General features: G+C 45.7%; 1 protein-coding gene across 3 annotated transcripts in view; it reads left to right on the top strand.

Annotated features, from left to right (window-relative positions):
* Positions 1-3146: 3146 nt before the first annotated feature.
* Positions 3147-17588, top strand: part of klf8 (Kruppel like factor 8) — a 113846-nt gene continuing 99404 nt past the window's right edge. The window contains exon 1 of one of the 3 annotated variants that reach the window (XM_020455719.2): positions 3147-3490. In XM_020455719.2, the coding sequence (XP_020311308.1) occupies positions 3464-3490 (27 nt within the window). In that variant the 5' untranslated portion in view covers positions 3147-3463. The remainder of the gene's footprint in view (positions 3491-17588) is intronic. The other 2 variants (XM_020455718.2, XM_020455720.2) reach the window with 2 other exon arrangements.

The following is a 17588-nucleotide window of genomic DNA, read 5'->3' as shown; positions in this document are numbered from 1 at the left end:
AATACTCATAATAAACATTGATAAAGATATGACTATTATACATGGAACTTTAGATAAACTTGTCCTTAATGCAACTGCTGTGTCAGATTTCAAAAAAACTTTACAGAGAAAATTGACTTATTTTCCACCATAATTTGGAAATAAATTCATTAAAAATCCTACAATGTGATTTTCTGGATTTCTTTTCTCATTTTGTCTGTCATAGTTGAAGGGTACCTATGATGAAAATTACAGGCCTCTCATCTTTTTAAGTGGGAGAACTTGCACAATTGGTGGCTGACTAAATACTTTTTTTCCCCACTCTATATACACACAGTTGAAGTCTGAAGTTTACATACACCTTAGCCAAATACATTTAAACTCAGTGTTTCACAATTCCTGACATTTAATCCTAGTAAAAATCCCTGTTTTAGGTCAGACCAAGCTTTAACTTCCTGACTGATGTCTTGAGATGTTGCTTCAATATATCCAAATAATTTCCCCTCTTATGATGCCATCTATTTTGTGAAGTGTACCAGTCCCTCCTGCAGCAAAGCACCCCCCACAACATAATACTGCCACCCCATGCTTCACAGTTTGGATGGTATTCTTCTGCTTGCAAGCCTCCCCCTTTACCCCCCCTAACATAACAATGGTCATTATGGCCAAACAGATCTATTTTTGTTTCATCAGACCAAAAAGGACGATCTTTGTCCACATGTGCAGTTGCAAACCGTAGTTTAGCTTTTTTATGGAGGTTGTGGAGCAGTGGCATCTTCCTTGCTGAGCGGCCTTTCAGGTTATGTCGATATAGGACTTGTTTACTGTGGATATAGATACTTTTGTACCTGTTTCCTCCAGCATCTTCACAATGTCCTTTCCTGTTATTCTGGGATTGATTTACACTTTTCGCACCAAAGTACGTTCATCTCTAGGAGACACAACGCATTTCCTTCCTGAGCGGTATGACGGCTGCGTGGTCCAATGGTGTTTATACTTGCGTACTATTGTTTGTTCAGATGAACGTGGTACCTTCAGGTGTTTGGAAATTGCTCCCAAGGATGAACCAGACTTGTGGAGGTCTACAATCTTTTTTCTGAGGTCTTGGCTGATTTCTTTATATTTTCCCATGATGTCAAGCAAAGAGGCACTGAGTTTGAAGGTAGGCCTTGAAATACATCCATAGGTACACCTCCAATTTACTCAAATGATGTCAATTTCCCTATCAGAAGCTTCTGAAGCCATGACATAATTTTCTGGAATTTTGCAAGCTGTTTAAAGGCACAGTCAACTTAGTTTAGTGTATGTGAACTTCTGACCCACTGGAATTTTGATACAGTGAATTATAAGTGAAATAATCTGTCTGTAAACAATTGTTGGAAAAATTACTTGTCATTTACAAAGTAGATGTCCTAACCGACTTGCCAAAACTATAGTTTGAAGTTTGTGGAGTGGTTGAAAAAACTAGTTTTAATGACTCCAACCTAAGTGTATGTAAACTTCCGACTTCAACTGTGTGTGTGTATATATATATATATACACTCAGCAAAAAAATAAACGTCCTCTCACTGTAAACTATGTTTATTTTCAGCAAACTTAACATGTGTAAATATTTGTATGAATGTAAGATTCAACATCTGAGACATAAACTGAACAAGTTCCACAGAAATTGAATAACGTGTCTCTGAACAAAGGAGGGGGGGGGGGGGGGGTAAATATCAGAAGTAACAGTCAGTATCTGGTGTGGACACCAGCTGCATTAAATCAAATCTATTTATAAAGCCCTTCTTACATCAGCTGTCACAAAGTGCTGTACAGAAACCCAGCCTAAAACCCCAAACAGCAAGCAATGCAGGTGTAGAAGCACGGTGGCTAGGAAAAACTACATAGAAAGGCCAGAACCTAGGAAGAAACCTAGAGAGGAACCAGGCTCTGAGGGGTGGCCAGTCCTCTTCTGGCTGTGTCGGGTGGAGATTATAAGAGTATATGACCAGAAGGGTCAAATAATAATCACAGTGGTTGTAGAGGGTGCAACAGGTCAGTACCTCAGGAGTAAATGTCAGTTGGCTTTTCATAGCCGATCATTGAGAGTATCTCTACCGCTCCTGCTGCCTCTAGAGAGTTGAAAACAGCAGGTCTGGGACAGATAGGTCCGGTGAACAGGTCAGGGTTCCATAGCAGCAGGCAGAAAAGTTGAAACTGGAGGAGCAGCACAACCAGGTGAACTGGGGACAGCCAGGAGTCATCAGGCCAGGTAGTCCTGAGGCATTGTCCAAGGGCTCAGGTCTTCCGGAAGGGGAGTGACAGGACACCAAATAAGACAGGATAATTACAACAGATATAACAGACTGACCCTAGCCACGGCACATAGACTATTTCAGCATACCCTCAAATTAAAGCTGACAGTCTGCACTTTAACCTCATAGTCATTGTATCATTTCAAATCTAAAGTGCTGGAGTACAGAGCCAAAACAACAACACAATGTTCACTGTCCCAATACCTTTGAAGCTCACTGTGCATACACAATTGAAATATTTTATTATTTCATAGTAATTTCCTATTTTTCTATTGTTTTCTACCGAATGTGGACCAGACAGAGACATTTGAATATTTTAAATGTTTTGCCAATTGACTGTTGAATAGTTTGGACTTTGGAATTCCCATTAAAAAGCTTTACAGTCATTGTAAAACAAATTATCATAACAAAAAAATGATCAAACCGAACTGACATCAAAAAGCACTAATCGCTCAGCACTAATGAATAGTCAGGAAAATGTTTTGTAGCTTCGAATCACTGCAATCCACGGCAAATACTTTGCATTGAAACCATATCAAATTCAAACATTGACATATAGAGTTAGCTTACTACTAACTAACTGTAGCTACTTTAGTTGTAAAGTACAGTATCAGTATGCACAATCATGTAAACCAGCTAGCTGGATAAAATGTTCATAATTTACAAGTGTCACCAACCATCTCTAGATCCTCCTTCTCAGTGGCATCGATCACCCCTCATCGCTAGATCCTCCTTCTCAGTGTCATCGATCACCCCTCACCGCTAGATCCTCCTTCTCGGTGGCATCGATCACCCCTCATCGCTAGATCCTCCTTCCCGGTGGCATCGATCACCCCTCATCGCTAGCTCCTCCTTCTCCGTGGCATTGATCACCCGTCATCGCTAGCTCCTCCTTCTCGGTGGCATTGATCACCCCTCATCGCTAGCTCCTCCTTCTCGGTGGCATCGATCACCCTTCATACTGTACGCGGCAACAACACACCGAGAGAGAGAGGCGCTACTGGGGGAGGGAAGAGGATCAGTCGACGCCGTGGATATGATCTAAAATAATATCCGAAGAGGCAAACAGTACACCTTTCTCCCAAATAGCACTTTGATTCGAAAGGTGGAAAACTGCCAACAAGATTACTATTATTTAAATTCACCATACCGACCCCCCCTCCCTCTACTCCACCCTAGCCACCGAGATGCACACCGAGACTCGAAGCAAGAAAGTAAGTCTTGACCATTATTGACTTTGCCCTGTCCAGCAAACTGTGATCGGCCGATATTGAAATGCGTTGACATTGTCAGTTACATCATGTGCCAATTGAAACAAAATTGAAGAGTGTCTGACAAGGTGGAAGGCAGTTGTACTGTTATGGTGCGTTCATATCCAAGTGGGAAGGTGGTATTTACCACATAACTGGGAAAATGACTAGTGGGAAACTCATCTATCATCCTTGAGCCCCGAGCTCTCCCACATACTGACCTCTGATGTTACCACTAAGGAAATTACCTTTTGAACACAATTTGTTTACAGGCATGATAGCTGTACTAATAGTTTATGGTTGACTCAGCTCTTGGCCAATCGGCATTTCTCAACGACTTCAAAGCACGTGATTGTGTTCAACTGGGGGCGGCAGGTAGCCTAGTGGTTAGAGCTGTGGACTAGTAACAAAAGGTTGCTCGTTCAAATCCCCAAGCTGACAAGGTACACATCTGTCGTTCTGCCCCTGAACAAGGCAGTTAACCCACTGTGCCTAGGCTGGCATTGTAAATAAGAAGTTGTTCTTAACTGACTTGCCTAGTTAAGTAAAGATATAAAAAAAACTGATATTTACGACTTCCCCTCTGATAATTACCACGTTCCCACTTCTTTATCAACGCAGCATTACATTGTTAGCTGGCTGGCAAACTAACGTTGGGCAACGGTACTTATAATAATAGCTAGCATATTAGTTTGCTCTCCAGCTAGATAGGGGACTGTCGCAGGCTACTGAGAGCTTGATTGGTTCGATAGCTCCGACAATCGACAGCAGACTGTGCTGTTGCATCTCTCTCTCTCCAAATAACTGTACACTCCTCTGTAAACGTTGACAATTAACGCGCATGCAGACACTGGAACGGGTTTTCTATGCATTGGTTCTTGGGTGACACAGCCTGCTCTCATCCTCTCTCTCTGTGCGAACTTTGTGGTACAGTTTTTTTTTAAAGTGCACTGTGTGAGCTAGGCAGGAAGGAAATGCACTGCAGCTTGTAGGACACCATCTTAGTTCCTTAAAGGGACAGTAGCGCTCGATCAAATCCCAACCCTGGGAATGAGCCAGGTGTACTGCCTAGAGCTATACTGTACATGTACCCAGCATGCTGCGTCTTCTGCCTAGAACTTTCGGTACAGTAGCAAAGGGTCAGAGGGCAAGAGAAGAATTCAGGCTCAACCAGGGACCAGAAAGGAAAACATCCTTCAAGCTTCATCATTCACAAGATCATTAGCCTCATACAGCAGTAAGGATTCTCATGATTCATTGAATAGATCTCTTACCGATCTATCATCATGCTGACAAATTATACATGATCTCTGCGATACCTCCACGTTACTTTTGGTCTCAGCCATTGTTTTTCTATGAGCATGACATAAATCGATTTCTGTAGTCAGTGTAGTTGTCTCATTATGATGAATGACAGTCATGCTGCAATGAGACATGAATCGGATGTCGTCACTCGTCAGTGCTACGCGAGATACAGAGCTCACTCCCTTTCCTGTGTGTGCGTCTGTGGGTATGCGGCCCTGTGTGTGTGTATGGCATGGATTAGGCCAGCTCTGAAGGTGTAATCTATAAACAGGGCCTATAATACATTCCTGTGCAGGGCAGCAGCAGCCTCAGCAGGCCTAATGGTGAGCACAGGGAGAGGCCCTGTCATTTAGAGGCCAGCCTTGTCTCTGTGTGGCACACCCAGCCTTGTCTCTGAGTGTTTGTTTCTGTTTGAGTGTGTGGATCAGCCCAGGGTGTGCCAGATGGTAGGCAATGATTAACAGTGGAGGACAAACCTTGCTCAAACTGGTTAAATGCGAGATGGGAGGTGAAGGCAGCCATCTCCTGTGTGTGTGTGTGTCTGGCCACATAGTAACCCACCCAAGGGAGGTGACTGTCAGATTGACATAAGGGACAGACAGTGACTGGTGGTGCCAAGGTACTGGCTTCTAGGTAACCTAGGCCTGCATTCAACCATGCCAAATTGTCACCTTACCAAATAAAACTGACAAGTTAATTAAGGCAGAAACAGACAGGCACCCAGGTTAGGACTGGTGGCCCCATTCCCGTTGAGATCTAGACAGGAGTGACCCTGTGCTATAACGGGGTTGTACTGTCACATGGAGCATGATATAAGAGGAAGAGGGGATTCATTGGTGAGGGTGTCACAACAGGGGGTAAAGAGAGGTGAGGTGACCCTGACATGGGGGACAGGGGACATTGGCTGACTGTGGGGCAGCCAGTCATGGGGGTATGAGCTGAGTCAGAAAAAAGGGTGGATGGTGTCACAAGGGTATTAGTTTAGAAGGAAGGGCAGGACAGGAGGGTGGGGTTGGGGTGGATAGTTTTAACAGAGGTATAAGCTAGTTTGGAAGGAGGGGAGGGGTGGGTAGGAAGGGTTGGGGTGGATGATGTCACATGGGTATTCGTTTTAGAGGACAGGGGCGGTGGTAGGGGGGGGGTCACCATGTCTTTTTCCGGTGAGTGAGACGGTCGGTGCATGGGGCCTGTCCTGCCTCAGATACTATTTTTAGGACCAGCACACCATTTATAATGTGAAGTTAGTCTAGGGCTGGGATGGGCTAGAGGGGTTGGGCTGAGGGTATGGGTGGGGTTGGGATATAGGGCTAGGTTTGGGACACGGAGGGGGTTAGGGCTGCAGTTGAGGGATAGGGCAAGGGGGAGGCTGGGGGATAGGTTTTAGGTCTGGGATAGGGTTGGGGGATAGGGACGGGGTTGGGGAAAGGAGGATAGGGCCGGGGTTGGGGACAGGAGGATAGGGCCGGGGTTGGGGACAGGAGGATAGGGCCGGGGTTGGGGACAGGAGGATAGGGCCGGGGTTGGGGACAGGAGGATAGGGCCGGGGTTGGGGACAGGAGGATAGGGCCGGGGTTGGGGACAGGAGGATAGGGCCGGGGTTGGGGACAGAAGGATAGGGCCGGGGTTGGGACAGGAGGATAGGGCCGGGGTTGGGACAGGAGGATAGGGCCGGGGTTGGGACAGGAGGATAGGGACAAGAGGATAGGGCCGGGGTTAGGACAGGAGGATAGGGCCGGGGTTGGGACAGGAATATAGGGACAGGGTTGGGACAGAAGTATAGGGCCGGGGTTGGGACAGGAGGATAGGGCCGGGGTTGGGACAGGAGGATAGGGCCGGGGTTGGGACAGGAGGTTAGGGACTGGGTTGGGACAGGAGGATAGGGCTGGGGCTGTGGGTAGAAGCATGCATGCAGAGGCTGTCGGAGACCACAGGCACGCCTAGAATCTGTCTCCTCTCTCTGTCCACCTTTCTCCCTCTTATTTCTTCCCCTCCCTAAACTAGCCCACCTGCCCAACATGGAAAGAAGTGTAGGAGTGAAAACATAAAGAGAGCTCTGCCTGGAATATAATTCCCCAACACTCTCGCCTGAGCTAACAAGGATCAGCTAGCTCCTAGCTTAGCCTGCAACCATCTGGGAATGCATAGTCCAGTTCTCTCTGATTGCTGCTTTTCGATTGTAACACCAGTGTTACACTAGTGTATACACCCTTATGTTATACCAGGGAATTTGTGTTCCCAAAGCAAGGGCTGACAATGAGGACTTGTGAAGAGCAGAATCAATAATCAACAGAGTTGCTTTGTGAGAAGGTGTTAAAGGTCACAGTTGGCCATTGTTATGGAAATGCCATCTGAAAAGTACCAGTGGCCTGGCTGTGGCCCCAAGTATGAGCAGGTCTGCCGGAACCATGGCCCAGTGAGACGGATTCATTGCCCAGTGAGACGGATTCATTGCCCAGTGAGACGGATTCATTGCCCAGTGAGACGGATTCATGGCCCAGTGAGATGGGTTCATGGCCCAGTGAGATGGGTTCATGGCCCAGTGAGATGGGTTCATGGCCCAGTGAGATGGGTTCATGGCCCAGTGAGATGGGTTCATGGCCCAGTGAGATGGGTTCATGGCCCAGTGAGATGGGTTCATGGCCCAGTGAGATGGGTTCATGGCCCAGTGAGACGGAGCCATGGCCCAGTGAGACGGAGCCATGGCCCAGTGAGACGGAGCCATGGCCCAGTGAGACGGCGCCATGGCCCAGTGAGACGGCGCCATGGCCCAGTGAGACGGAGCCATGGCCCAGTGAGACGGAGCCATGGCCCAGTGAGACGGAGCCATGGCCCAGTGAGACGGATTCACGGCCCAGTGAGACGGATTCACGGCCCAGTGAGACTGAGCCACGGCCCAGTGAGACTGAGCCATGGCCCAGTGAGACGTATTCATGGCCCAGTGAGACGGAGCCATGGCCCAGTGAGACGGAGCCATGGCCCAGTGAGACGGAGCCATGGCCCAGTGAGATACGGGTGCTGGCCCGTTTAGATGGAAACAGATGAGTCTGAGCCTTCTGCGTAAAACACTGGGGTAAATCATGTATGGAAATGCGCCATGAGTGTCTTCTGGGTCCCAAATGGCAGCCTATGCCCTATTTTGGCTCCCTAGTGGCACAGCGGTCTAAGGCACTACATCTCAGTGCTAGAGGCATCTCTACAGACCCTGGTTCGATGCCCGGCTGTATCACAACCGGCCGTGATCGGGAGTCCCATAGGGCGGCAGACTATTTGCCCAGTGTCGTCTGGGTTAGGGGAGGGTTTGGCTGGGGTAGGCTGTCATTGTAAAATAAGAATTTGTTCTTAACTGACATGCCTAAAATAAAAAATATGGGTGATTCTATAGAAGTGGTGCAAATTGTCTCCAAATAAAGGACATTTTATTTACATCATGATATGTTCTTATTCAATCCAAGGCAATAACCAACATATTGTTAAATTAACAAACGGTCAAACTTCAATTAATAGCCTGAGTATGTATTTGCTTAATTCACTGAACAGGTGCTGTTTAGAGATAGGCACCTGAGTGTACAAAACACCTGCTATTTCCATGACAGACTGACCAGGTGAAAGCTATGATCCCTTATTGATGTCACCTATTAAATCCACTTCAATCAGTGTAGATGAAGGGGAGGAGACGGTGTTAAAGAAGGATTTCTAAGCCTTGAGACAATTGAGACGTGTATTTGTGCCATTCACAGGGTGAATGGGCAAGACAAAATATTGAAGTGCTTTTGAACAGGGTATGGTAGTAGGTGCCAGGCACACCGGGTTGATTGTGTGGAATGTTTTTGACACCTTGTAGAGTCCATGCCCCAACAAATTGAGGCTGTTCTGAGGGCAGAGGGCGCAACGCTATAATATTCCACTTTTTTTTTTTGGACTCTTTATTCACTTTATTTCCTTAATGCACACAGCTTTTGCTCATTTGCATAGTTCATTTCTTAATTCCAGCTTTTACTTCCAACATTTTAATACATGTTTTCATTTATAGCACTAATGGTTATCATTTACACACTGTCATGTTTTTGTCTTAGTATGCCTCTATAGAAAATATGTCCTTTACAGCACTCTACTCAGCAAATTGAATGCAGTCTATCACAGTGCCATCCGTTTTGTCACCAAAGCCCCATATACTACCCACCACTGCGACCTGTACGCTCTTGTTGGTTGGCCCTCGCTTCATTTTCGTTGCCAAACCCACTGGCTCCAGGTCATCTATGAGTCTTTGCTAGGTAAAGCCCCGCCTTATCTCAGCTCACTGGTCACCATAGCAGCACCCACCTGTAGCACGTGCTCCAGCAGGTATATTTCACTGGTCACCCCCAAAGCCTATTCCTCCTTTGGCCGCCTTTCCTTCCAGTCCTCTGCAGCCAATGACTGGAACAAACTGCAAAAATTACTGAAGCTGGAGACTCATATCTCCCTCACTAGCTTTAAGCACCAGCTGTCAGAGCAGCTCACAGGTCATTGCACCTGTAAATAGCCCACCCAACTACCTCATTCCCATACTGTTATTTATTTTTTTGCTCCTTTGCACCCCAGTATCTCTACATGCACATTCATCTTCTGCACATCTATCACTCCAGTGTTTAATTGCTATATTGTAATTATTTCGCCACCATGGCCTATTTATTGCCTTCCCTCCCTAATCTTACTTCATTTGCACACTTTCTCTATTGTTTTATTGACTGTATGTTTGTGTATTCCATGTGTGACTCTGTGTTGTCATTTGTGTCGCACTGCTTTGCTTTATCTTGGCCAGGTCGCAGTTGTAAATGAGAACTTGTTCTCAACTAGTCTAAATAAAGGTGTAAAAAAATAAATATATAATAATAAAAATAATAAAAAAATATTCTCCTGACTGCATTTTTGGCAGTTCTTACTTCCACCACTTGATCGGCCACTTTCTATGGGTCTGTACTCCAGAAGTTGTTGACTGTTTTTGCGCTTGCCAGTTAGCTAGCAGTTCTAAGCTGTTAGCAGCCAATGGCTCCAGCATGGCCACATGTTGAGTAGTTTGTCTGCAAATATTTTGGAAAAAGGAGTGAGCAAGTTGGTAAATCTTCATGTGGGGCGGCAGGGTAGCCTAGTGGTTAGAGCATTGGACTAGTAACCGAAAGGTTGCAAGTTCAAACCCCCGAGCTGACAAGGTACAAATCTGTCGTTCTGCCCCTGAACAGGCAGTTAACCCACTGTTCCTAGGCCGTCATTGAAAATAAGAATTTGTTCTTAACTGACTTGCCTAGTAAAATAAATCAAAATCAAAAATGGAATTTTAAGAAGTGTCAATACCAAACATCTAATATATCAAGAAACATATGTTTGCTGGGATGGACATCTGTCCAAATGAAAGATATCCAGCCAAATGTATGCTCTGGGAATTCTTTAAAGTCCAAAATACACCATATATACAGAAGTATGTGGACACCCTTTCAAGTTAGTGGATTCAGCTATTTCAACCATACCAGTTTCTGACAGGTGTATAAAATCGAGCACACAGACATGCAATCTCCAATCAGTGACGTTCAACGTGCCACCGTCATAGGATACCACCTTTCCAACATGTCAGTTCATCAAATGTTTGGCCTGTTAGAGTTTTCCCGGTCAACTGTAAGTGCTGTTATTGTGAAGTGGAAACGTGTAGGAGCAACAACGGCTCAGCCGCGAAGTGGTAGGCCACACAAGCTGATAGAATAGGACTGCTGAAGTGCGTAGCGCGTAACAAATCGCCTGTTCTCGGTAGCAACACTCACTACCGAGTTCCAAACTGCTTCTGGAAGCAACACCAGCACAATAACTGTTCATCAAGAGCTTCATGAAATGTGTTTCCATGGCCGAGCAGCCGCACACAAGCCAAAGATTACCATGTGCAAGGCCAAGAGACGACTGGAGTGGTGTAAAGCTCGCTGCCATTGGACTCTGGAGCAGTGGAAATGCTTTCTCTGGAGTAATGAATAATGCTTCACCATCTGGCAGTCCGACACACGAATCTGGGTTTGGCCAGGAGAACGCTACCTGCCTCAATGCATAGTGCCCACTGTAACGTTTGGTGGGGGAGGAATAATGGTCTTGGGCTGTTTTTCATGGTTCTGACTAGGCCCCTTTAATTCCAGTGAAGGGAAATCTTAACACTACAGCATACAGTACAATGACATTCTAAACAATTCTGTGATTCCAACTTTGTGTCAACAGTTTGGGGAAGGCCCTTCCCATGACAATGCCCCCATACACGAAGCAAGGTCCATATAGAAGTAGTTTGTTGAGATCGGTGTGGAAGAACTTGACTGGCCTGCTCAGAGCCATCATTCTCCATCACTCTCCTTCTTGGACAAATATCTCCTACACAGCCTGGAGGTGTTTTGGGTCATTGTCCTGTTGATAAGCAAATGGAAGACCCACTAAATAAATCACAGACAGTGGTCGAGTATGATAAAACACTAAAGGGGTTTCCTCTACTACCACAAGGGCTGCCTCCCAGATGGCACTCTATTCTCTTTAAAGGGAAAGTTCCTCCCCAGCCCACTGCATGAACAGTATGCGCCACTAGGGTTGCACATTTTGGGGCATATTCAGAGGTGGAAACTTTCCGTGGGAAATATATGGGAATTAACGGACAAATGATAGTCTAGAAACTAAAGCTTTGGTTGTCTTCCTCTCAGGCTTCCATGTCTTCTCCCTGGACCTCCTCAATGTCTACCTCTTGAACATCGGACTCTGAGGCCTCATCTTCACTGTCACTTTCCAACCTTGTTGAGTATGGCTTGTTGTCAGGCTCAAAAAGCCTCAAATTTGCCCGGATGGCCACCAATTTTTCAACCCTTGTATTGGTCAGTCTGTTGCGTGCTTTGGTGTGTGTTCCCAAACAAGGACCAGTTGCGCTCTGAGGTGGCTGATGTTGGTGGGATTTGGAGGATGATGGAGGCAACAGGAGAAAGAGCCTCAGATCCATGAAGTCCCTTCCACCAGGTGGCTGATGAGATATGTTGGCACGACTGCCATATTGCATCTCCATCCCAAAGCCCTTGGAAGTGTACTTCGCCAGACTGCCAGGAACCTTGCCCTCATCCAGGCCAAGGTGGTGAGACACGGTAGTGATGACACCATAGGCCTTGTTGATCTCTGCACCAGACAGGATGCTCTTGCCAGCATACTTGAGGTTCAGCATGTACGCTGTGGCGTGTATGGGCTTCAGGCAGAAGTCTTCACGCTTTTTGATGTATTTCAGAACTGCAGTTTCTCTGCTTGGAGCAACAGTGAGGTGGGCAGGGCAGTATGGATTTCTTCTCTTACATCTGCAAGCAGAGTCTGAACATCAGACAGGATGGCCTTGTCTCCCTCAATCTGTCGAATGGCTACTGCTATAGGTTTCAGGAGTTTCAGGCTGCTTACCACTCTCTCCCAAAATACATCATCCAGGAGGATCCTCTTGATGGGGCTGTCCATATCGGCAGACTGTGATATGGCCATTTCTTGGAGAGACTCCTTCCCCTCCAGGAGACTGTCAAACATGATGACAACACCACCCCAATGGGTGTTGCTGGGCAGCTTCAATGTGGTGTTCTTATTCTTCTCACTTTGCTGCTATAACTTAATAACCATTTCCTTGGCTCTCTTGTAGAGTGTATCCATTGTTTTCAGTGCCATGATGTCCTTGAGGAGCAGATTCAATGCATGAGCAGCACAGCCAATGGGTGTGATGTGACGGTAGGACTCCACTTTAGACCAAGCAGCCTTCATGTTTGCAGCATTGTCTGTCACCTGTGCAAATACCTTCTGTGGTCCAAGGTCATTGATGACTGCCTTCAGCTCATCTGCAATGTAGAGACCAGTTTGTCTGTTGTCCCTTGTGTCTGTGCTCTTGTAGAATACTGGTTGAGGGGTGGAGATGATGTAGTTAATTATTCCTTGCCCACGAACATTCAACCACCCATCAGAGATGATTGCAATACAGTCTGCTTTCTCTATGATTTGCTTGACCTTCACTTGAACTCTGTTGAACTCTGCATCCAGCAAATGAGTAGATAAAGCATGTCTGGTTGGAGGGGTGGTTGCTGGGCAAAGAACTTTCAGAAATCTCTAACAATACACATTGCCTGTGAGCATCAGAAGTGAACCAGTTGCATACACAGCTCAAGCAAGACATTCATCAGCATTTCTCTGACTACGTTCCTCCATTGAGTCTAAAAAACATCTGATTCCAGGAGGACCATGAGCTGTTGCTATCGATAAGGTGTCTGATTCATCATTTCCACCTCAAATAGAAGTAGAGGGACTTTTTCATCACATATGATTTGGCACAGTACTTGCAAATGTACACAGCTTTTCCTACATTAGCTGCAGTGAAATGTCTCCACACATCAGATAGTGCCTGTGGTATTTTCCTGTAAAGATTAGAATAAAACAAGTAAAAATAAATAAATACAATTCCATGTACAGATAAATAGTTAAGCAGCTAGATTAAACAACTCCTTTGTAAGATAACGGTTTTAAAATGAAACATGAATAGAAACAGGTGAATCAACACTCCTCAGTTAGCAGGCTCAAGCAAGCTAAAAACCCACATGGTAGCAAAAACTAACTCTCAGAAATGGTTAACATGTTAAAAATGATTTAAACACACTTTTCTGTAGGCTACTGTTTGCTTGTTAACAAAAAAGCATGTATGTCGTATAGAATATAATCACCCCACCCAGTATTGTAATCAAAACTTACCAGAAAGCAAGAAAGAGAAGAATGCACTGTGCATGTGATAGAAGAATGCACTGTGCATGTGATAGAAGAATGCACTGTGCATGTGATAGAAGAATGCACTGTGCATGTGATAGAAGAATGCACTGTGCATGTGATAGAAGAATGCACTGTACATGTGATAGAAGAATGCACTGTGCATGTGATAGAAGAATGCACTGTGCATGTGATAGAAGAATGCACTGTGCATGTGATAGAAGAATGCACTGTGCATGTGATAGAAGAATGCACTGTGCATGTGATAGAAGAATGCACTGTGCATGTGATAGAAGAATGCACTGTACATGTGATAGAAGAATGCACTGTGCATGCAGAGGGTTGCAATTCCATTGAATTGGGGATAGTTTAACCAAAATATGCCACAAGACCTAGAATGGCCTCATGTGTATACCACAAAAAAAAGGTTCACTGTTATAAGCTATCTTTTTTGATGAATTTAGGCAAAATTCCCCAAATTCCCGGGCTTAATAACTTCCCATCGAAAAATTTCGCAAGAATTCGGGAAATATACCGGACAGTTTCTGACCCTTTGCAACCCTATGCTCCACCAATGCGTTATATATATTGAGTTTGAGGTGGTAGAATCTCAATCTCTCTCTCTCTTTCTCTCTCTCTCTCTTTTTCTCCCCTCTCTTTCCTCTAGTGCAGCATGAGAGTCCAGTAAGAAACAGAGCAGTCCAGTTCTATTTGGGTCTGTGTGGCATGTAGAACTTCTGTTCCATGAATCCGGTGTAGTAGAATGTGTTATATTCTGGGCCTCTATTCAGCATCTGGTTTGTGTGTTATGGGAGTGTATGTGTGGTTCTGGGGGAAAGGAGGGGTGAAGGGATGGAAGCATGCGAGAAGAACAGGCTGGTAACTGGGATGGAGGGAGTCCGGCTGTGTGGTTTAGTTTGGGGATGAGGGCGGGGTAGGATGAGAGAGAGCTGTTTCCTTATCTCCCTCAGGCTGTTGAAATAGGATTTCACCACTGTACTGTAGTATACTTTTGAGAGGGTGTTCTTTAGTGTGTATGGTGGGTGGAGTAGGGTGTGTTTGTGTTAATGTGTGTGTCGTAGGGGTTTTCCAGATTAGGGCTGATGTGACGGAGTGACCCCCTACCATCGCACCACAATCATTAACCAGCGAAATAATCCGGTCCCCCTAGCAACCCCTGTAGCTCTGCCAAACACACGGGCCAAACTGAAAAGAGACAGTATGAGGGGATGGTGTTTCTGAATGTGTGTGTGTGTGAGAGAGAGAGAGCGAGAGAGACTGTGTGTACTCACACGTGCGTAAGTGTGTATTGATGTTGGGAGTTTGATGTAAGCTGCTCAGGGCTCTGTTTGTAGGGCAGAGAGAGGGAGGGAAAGAGAAGGAGGTATAGAAAGAAGGAGGTGAGATGCCAAACATTTGACTTGTTCTTCTAAGACCAACACTGTGGTGTATAAGCCCTGTTCTACCTTGTCTTCACCCTAGTTGAACTACCACCCAGGTATACGTAGGTAATACATAGCCTAGAGCAGGGTTCCTCTACTGTGGTGTATAAGCCCTGTTCTACCTTGTCTTCACCCTAGTTGAACTACCACCCAGGTATACGTAGGTAATACATAGCCTAGAGCAGGGTTCCTCTACTGTGGTGTATAAGCCCTGTTCTACCTTGTCTTCACCCTAGTTGAACTACCACCCAGGTATACGTAGGTAATACATAGCCTAGAGCAGGGTTCCTCTACTGTGGTGTATAAGCCCTGTTATACCTTGTCGTCACCCTAGTTGGACTACCACCCAGGATGCAGGATACCCCTGAGCTCATTTTCAAGTCTCTCATAGCAAAGGGTCTGAATTCTTACATTTTTCATTACGAGGTATTGCGTGTAGATTGCTGAGGAAATGTTTTTTATTTTATCCATTTTAGAATAACAAAATCTGGAGAAAGTCAAGGGGTTGAAGTCGGAAGTTTACATACACCTTAGCAAATACATTTAAACTCAGTTTTTCAAAATTCTTTACATTTAATCCTTACAGAGCTGGTGTAACTGAGTCAGGTTTGTTGGCCTCCTTGCTCGCACATGCTTTTTCAGTAGGATTGAGGTCAGGGTTTTGTGATGGCCACTTCAATACCTCCGTGTGTTTGTGTGCACCTCGGTTGTGTCACGTTCTTTGCTGTTTACCTGTTTATTTTTTGGTTATTTTGGATTTGGTTTTATTTTGGTTTTTGGAACTACATGCACGCTGCACCTTGGTCGATTTATGACTGGGAGCTTGAGGATAGCGAGCGTGACAGAATTAGCCACCACAAGAAGACCCCGATGTTAACGGGGGCGAGCAGGTGACAGGTCAGTTGGTCAGTTGGTCTCCCCAGCCTGGTGGGTCCTGTGGCAGCCCCACGCACCAGGCTGTCTCTCCGTCTCCTCCCTCCAGGTTCTCCCGTCAGTCAGGAGCTGCCGGAGCCGCCCGTCAGTCAGGAGCTGCCGGAGCCGCCCGTCAGCCAGGAGCTGCCGGAACCGCCCGTCAGTCAGGAACCGCCAGAGCCGCCCTTCAGCCAGGAGCCGCCCGTCAGTCGGGAGCCGCTGTAGCAGCCCTTCACTCCGGCGCTGCCGGAGCCGCCCTTCACTCCGGCAACGGAGTCGGAGTCGCCTTTCACTCTGGCGCTGCCGGAGTCTCCCGTCTATTCGGGGTCCGCTGCAAGGGTCCCTAGTCCGAGGTCGGCGGCGAGGGTCGCCGCTCCAAAGGCGCCACTTAATTGAGCCAAGACTAAGTGGAGTGGGGTTTACGTCCCGCACCAGAGCCGCCACCGCGGTGAAATGCCCACCCAGACCCTCCCCTATAGGTGCAGGTTTTGCGGCCGGAGTCCGCACCTTTGGGGGGGGGTCCTGTCACGTCCTGACCTTAGTTCCTTTTTTATGTCTCTATTTTGGTTTGGTCAGGGCGTGAGTTCGGGTGGGCGTTCTGTGTTTCTTTCTATGTTTTCTATTTCTATGCGTTTGGCCTGGTATAGTTTCCAATTAGAGGCAGCTGTCAATCGTTGTCTCTGATTGAGAACCATTATATGGTAATTTTCCAAGCTGTTTAAAGGCACAGTCAACTTAGTGTATGTAAACTTCTGAAATAACTTCTGAAATAATATGTCTGTAAACAATTGTTGGAAAAATGACTTGTGTCATGTGTAACCGATGTGAAATGGCTAGCTAGTTAGCGGTGGTGCGCGCTAATAGCGTTTCAATCGGTGCATGTTAGACATGCACAAAGTAGATGTCCTAACCGACTTGCCAAAACGATAGTTTGTTAACAAGAAATTTGTGGAGTGGTTGAAAAAATAGTTTTAATGACTCCAACCCAAGTGTATGTAAACTTCTGACTTCAACTGTATATGTTTGTGTAAAATAAACATCTTTGTTTTCTATAAACTAGTGACCACAAAATATTGTCATTTAGAGCATTTATTTGCAGCCAAAATATGAAAGACTGGTGGAGGTTATTCCACCAAATATTGATTTCTGAACTCTTCCTAAGTTAAAACATTAGTATTGTGATGTTTAAAAATGAATATGAACTCATTTTCTTTGCATTATTCGAGGTCTGACAACACTGCGTCTTTATTGTTATTTTGACCAGTTGTCCTTTTCTGCAAATAAATGCTCTAAATGACAATATTTTGAATTTGGGAGAAATGTTGTCAGTAGTTTTATAGAATAAAACAAAAATTTTCATTTTTACCCAAACACATACCTATAAATTGTAAAACCAGAGAATCTGAACATTTTGCAGTGGTTTCTTAATTTTTTTCCAGAGCTAGTGACCATTGTTCTATGTCTCTTTGTTTGTCCATAGGGCAAGCACTCTCTCTAAAGGTTCAGGGTAGAGTACCAGGTGGTAGCCGGCTAGTAAGAGTTTTCAAGATGAGGACTTCTGGCCTTGGTGATTGACTCACCCATCTCAACATGTTCGAGCCTGCGCAGACCTCGTGTTTAGCCAAGCTGACAGCAGTTTA

This window comes from Oncorhynchus kisutch, linkage group LG22, assembly GCF_002021735.2.
Source record: "Oncorhynchus kisutch isolate 150728-3 linkage group LG22, Okis_V2, whole genome shotgun sequence".
NCBI lineage: Eukaryota > Metazoa > Chordata > Actinopteri > Salmoniformes > Salmonidae > Oncorhynchus > Oncorhynchus kisutch.
This window is presented reverse-complemented; position numbering and strand designations above follow the sequence as displayed.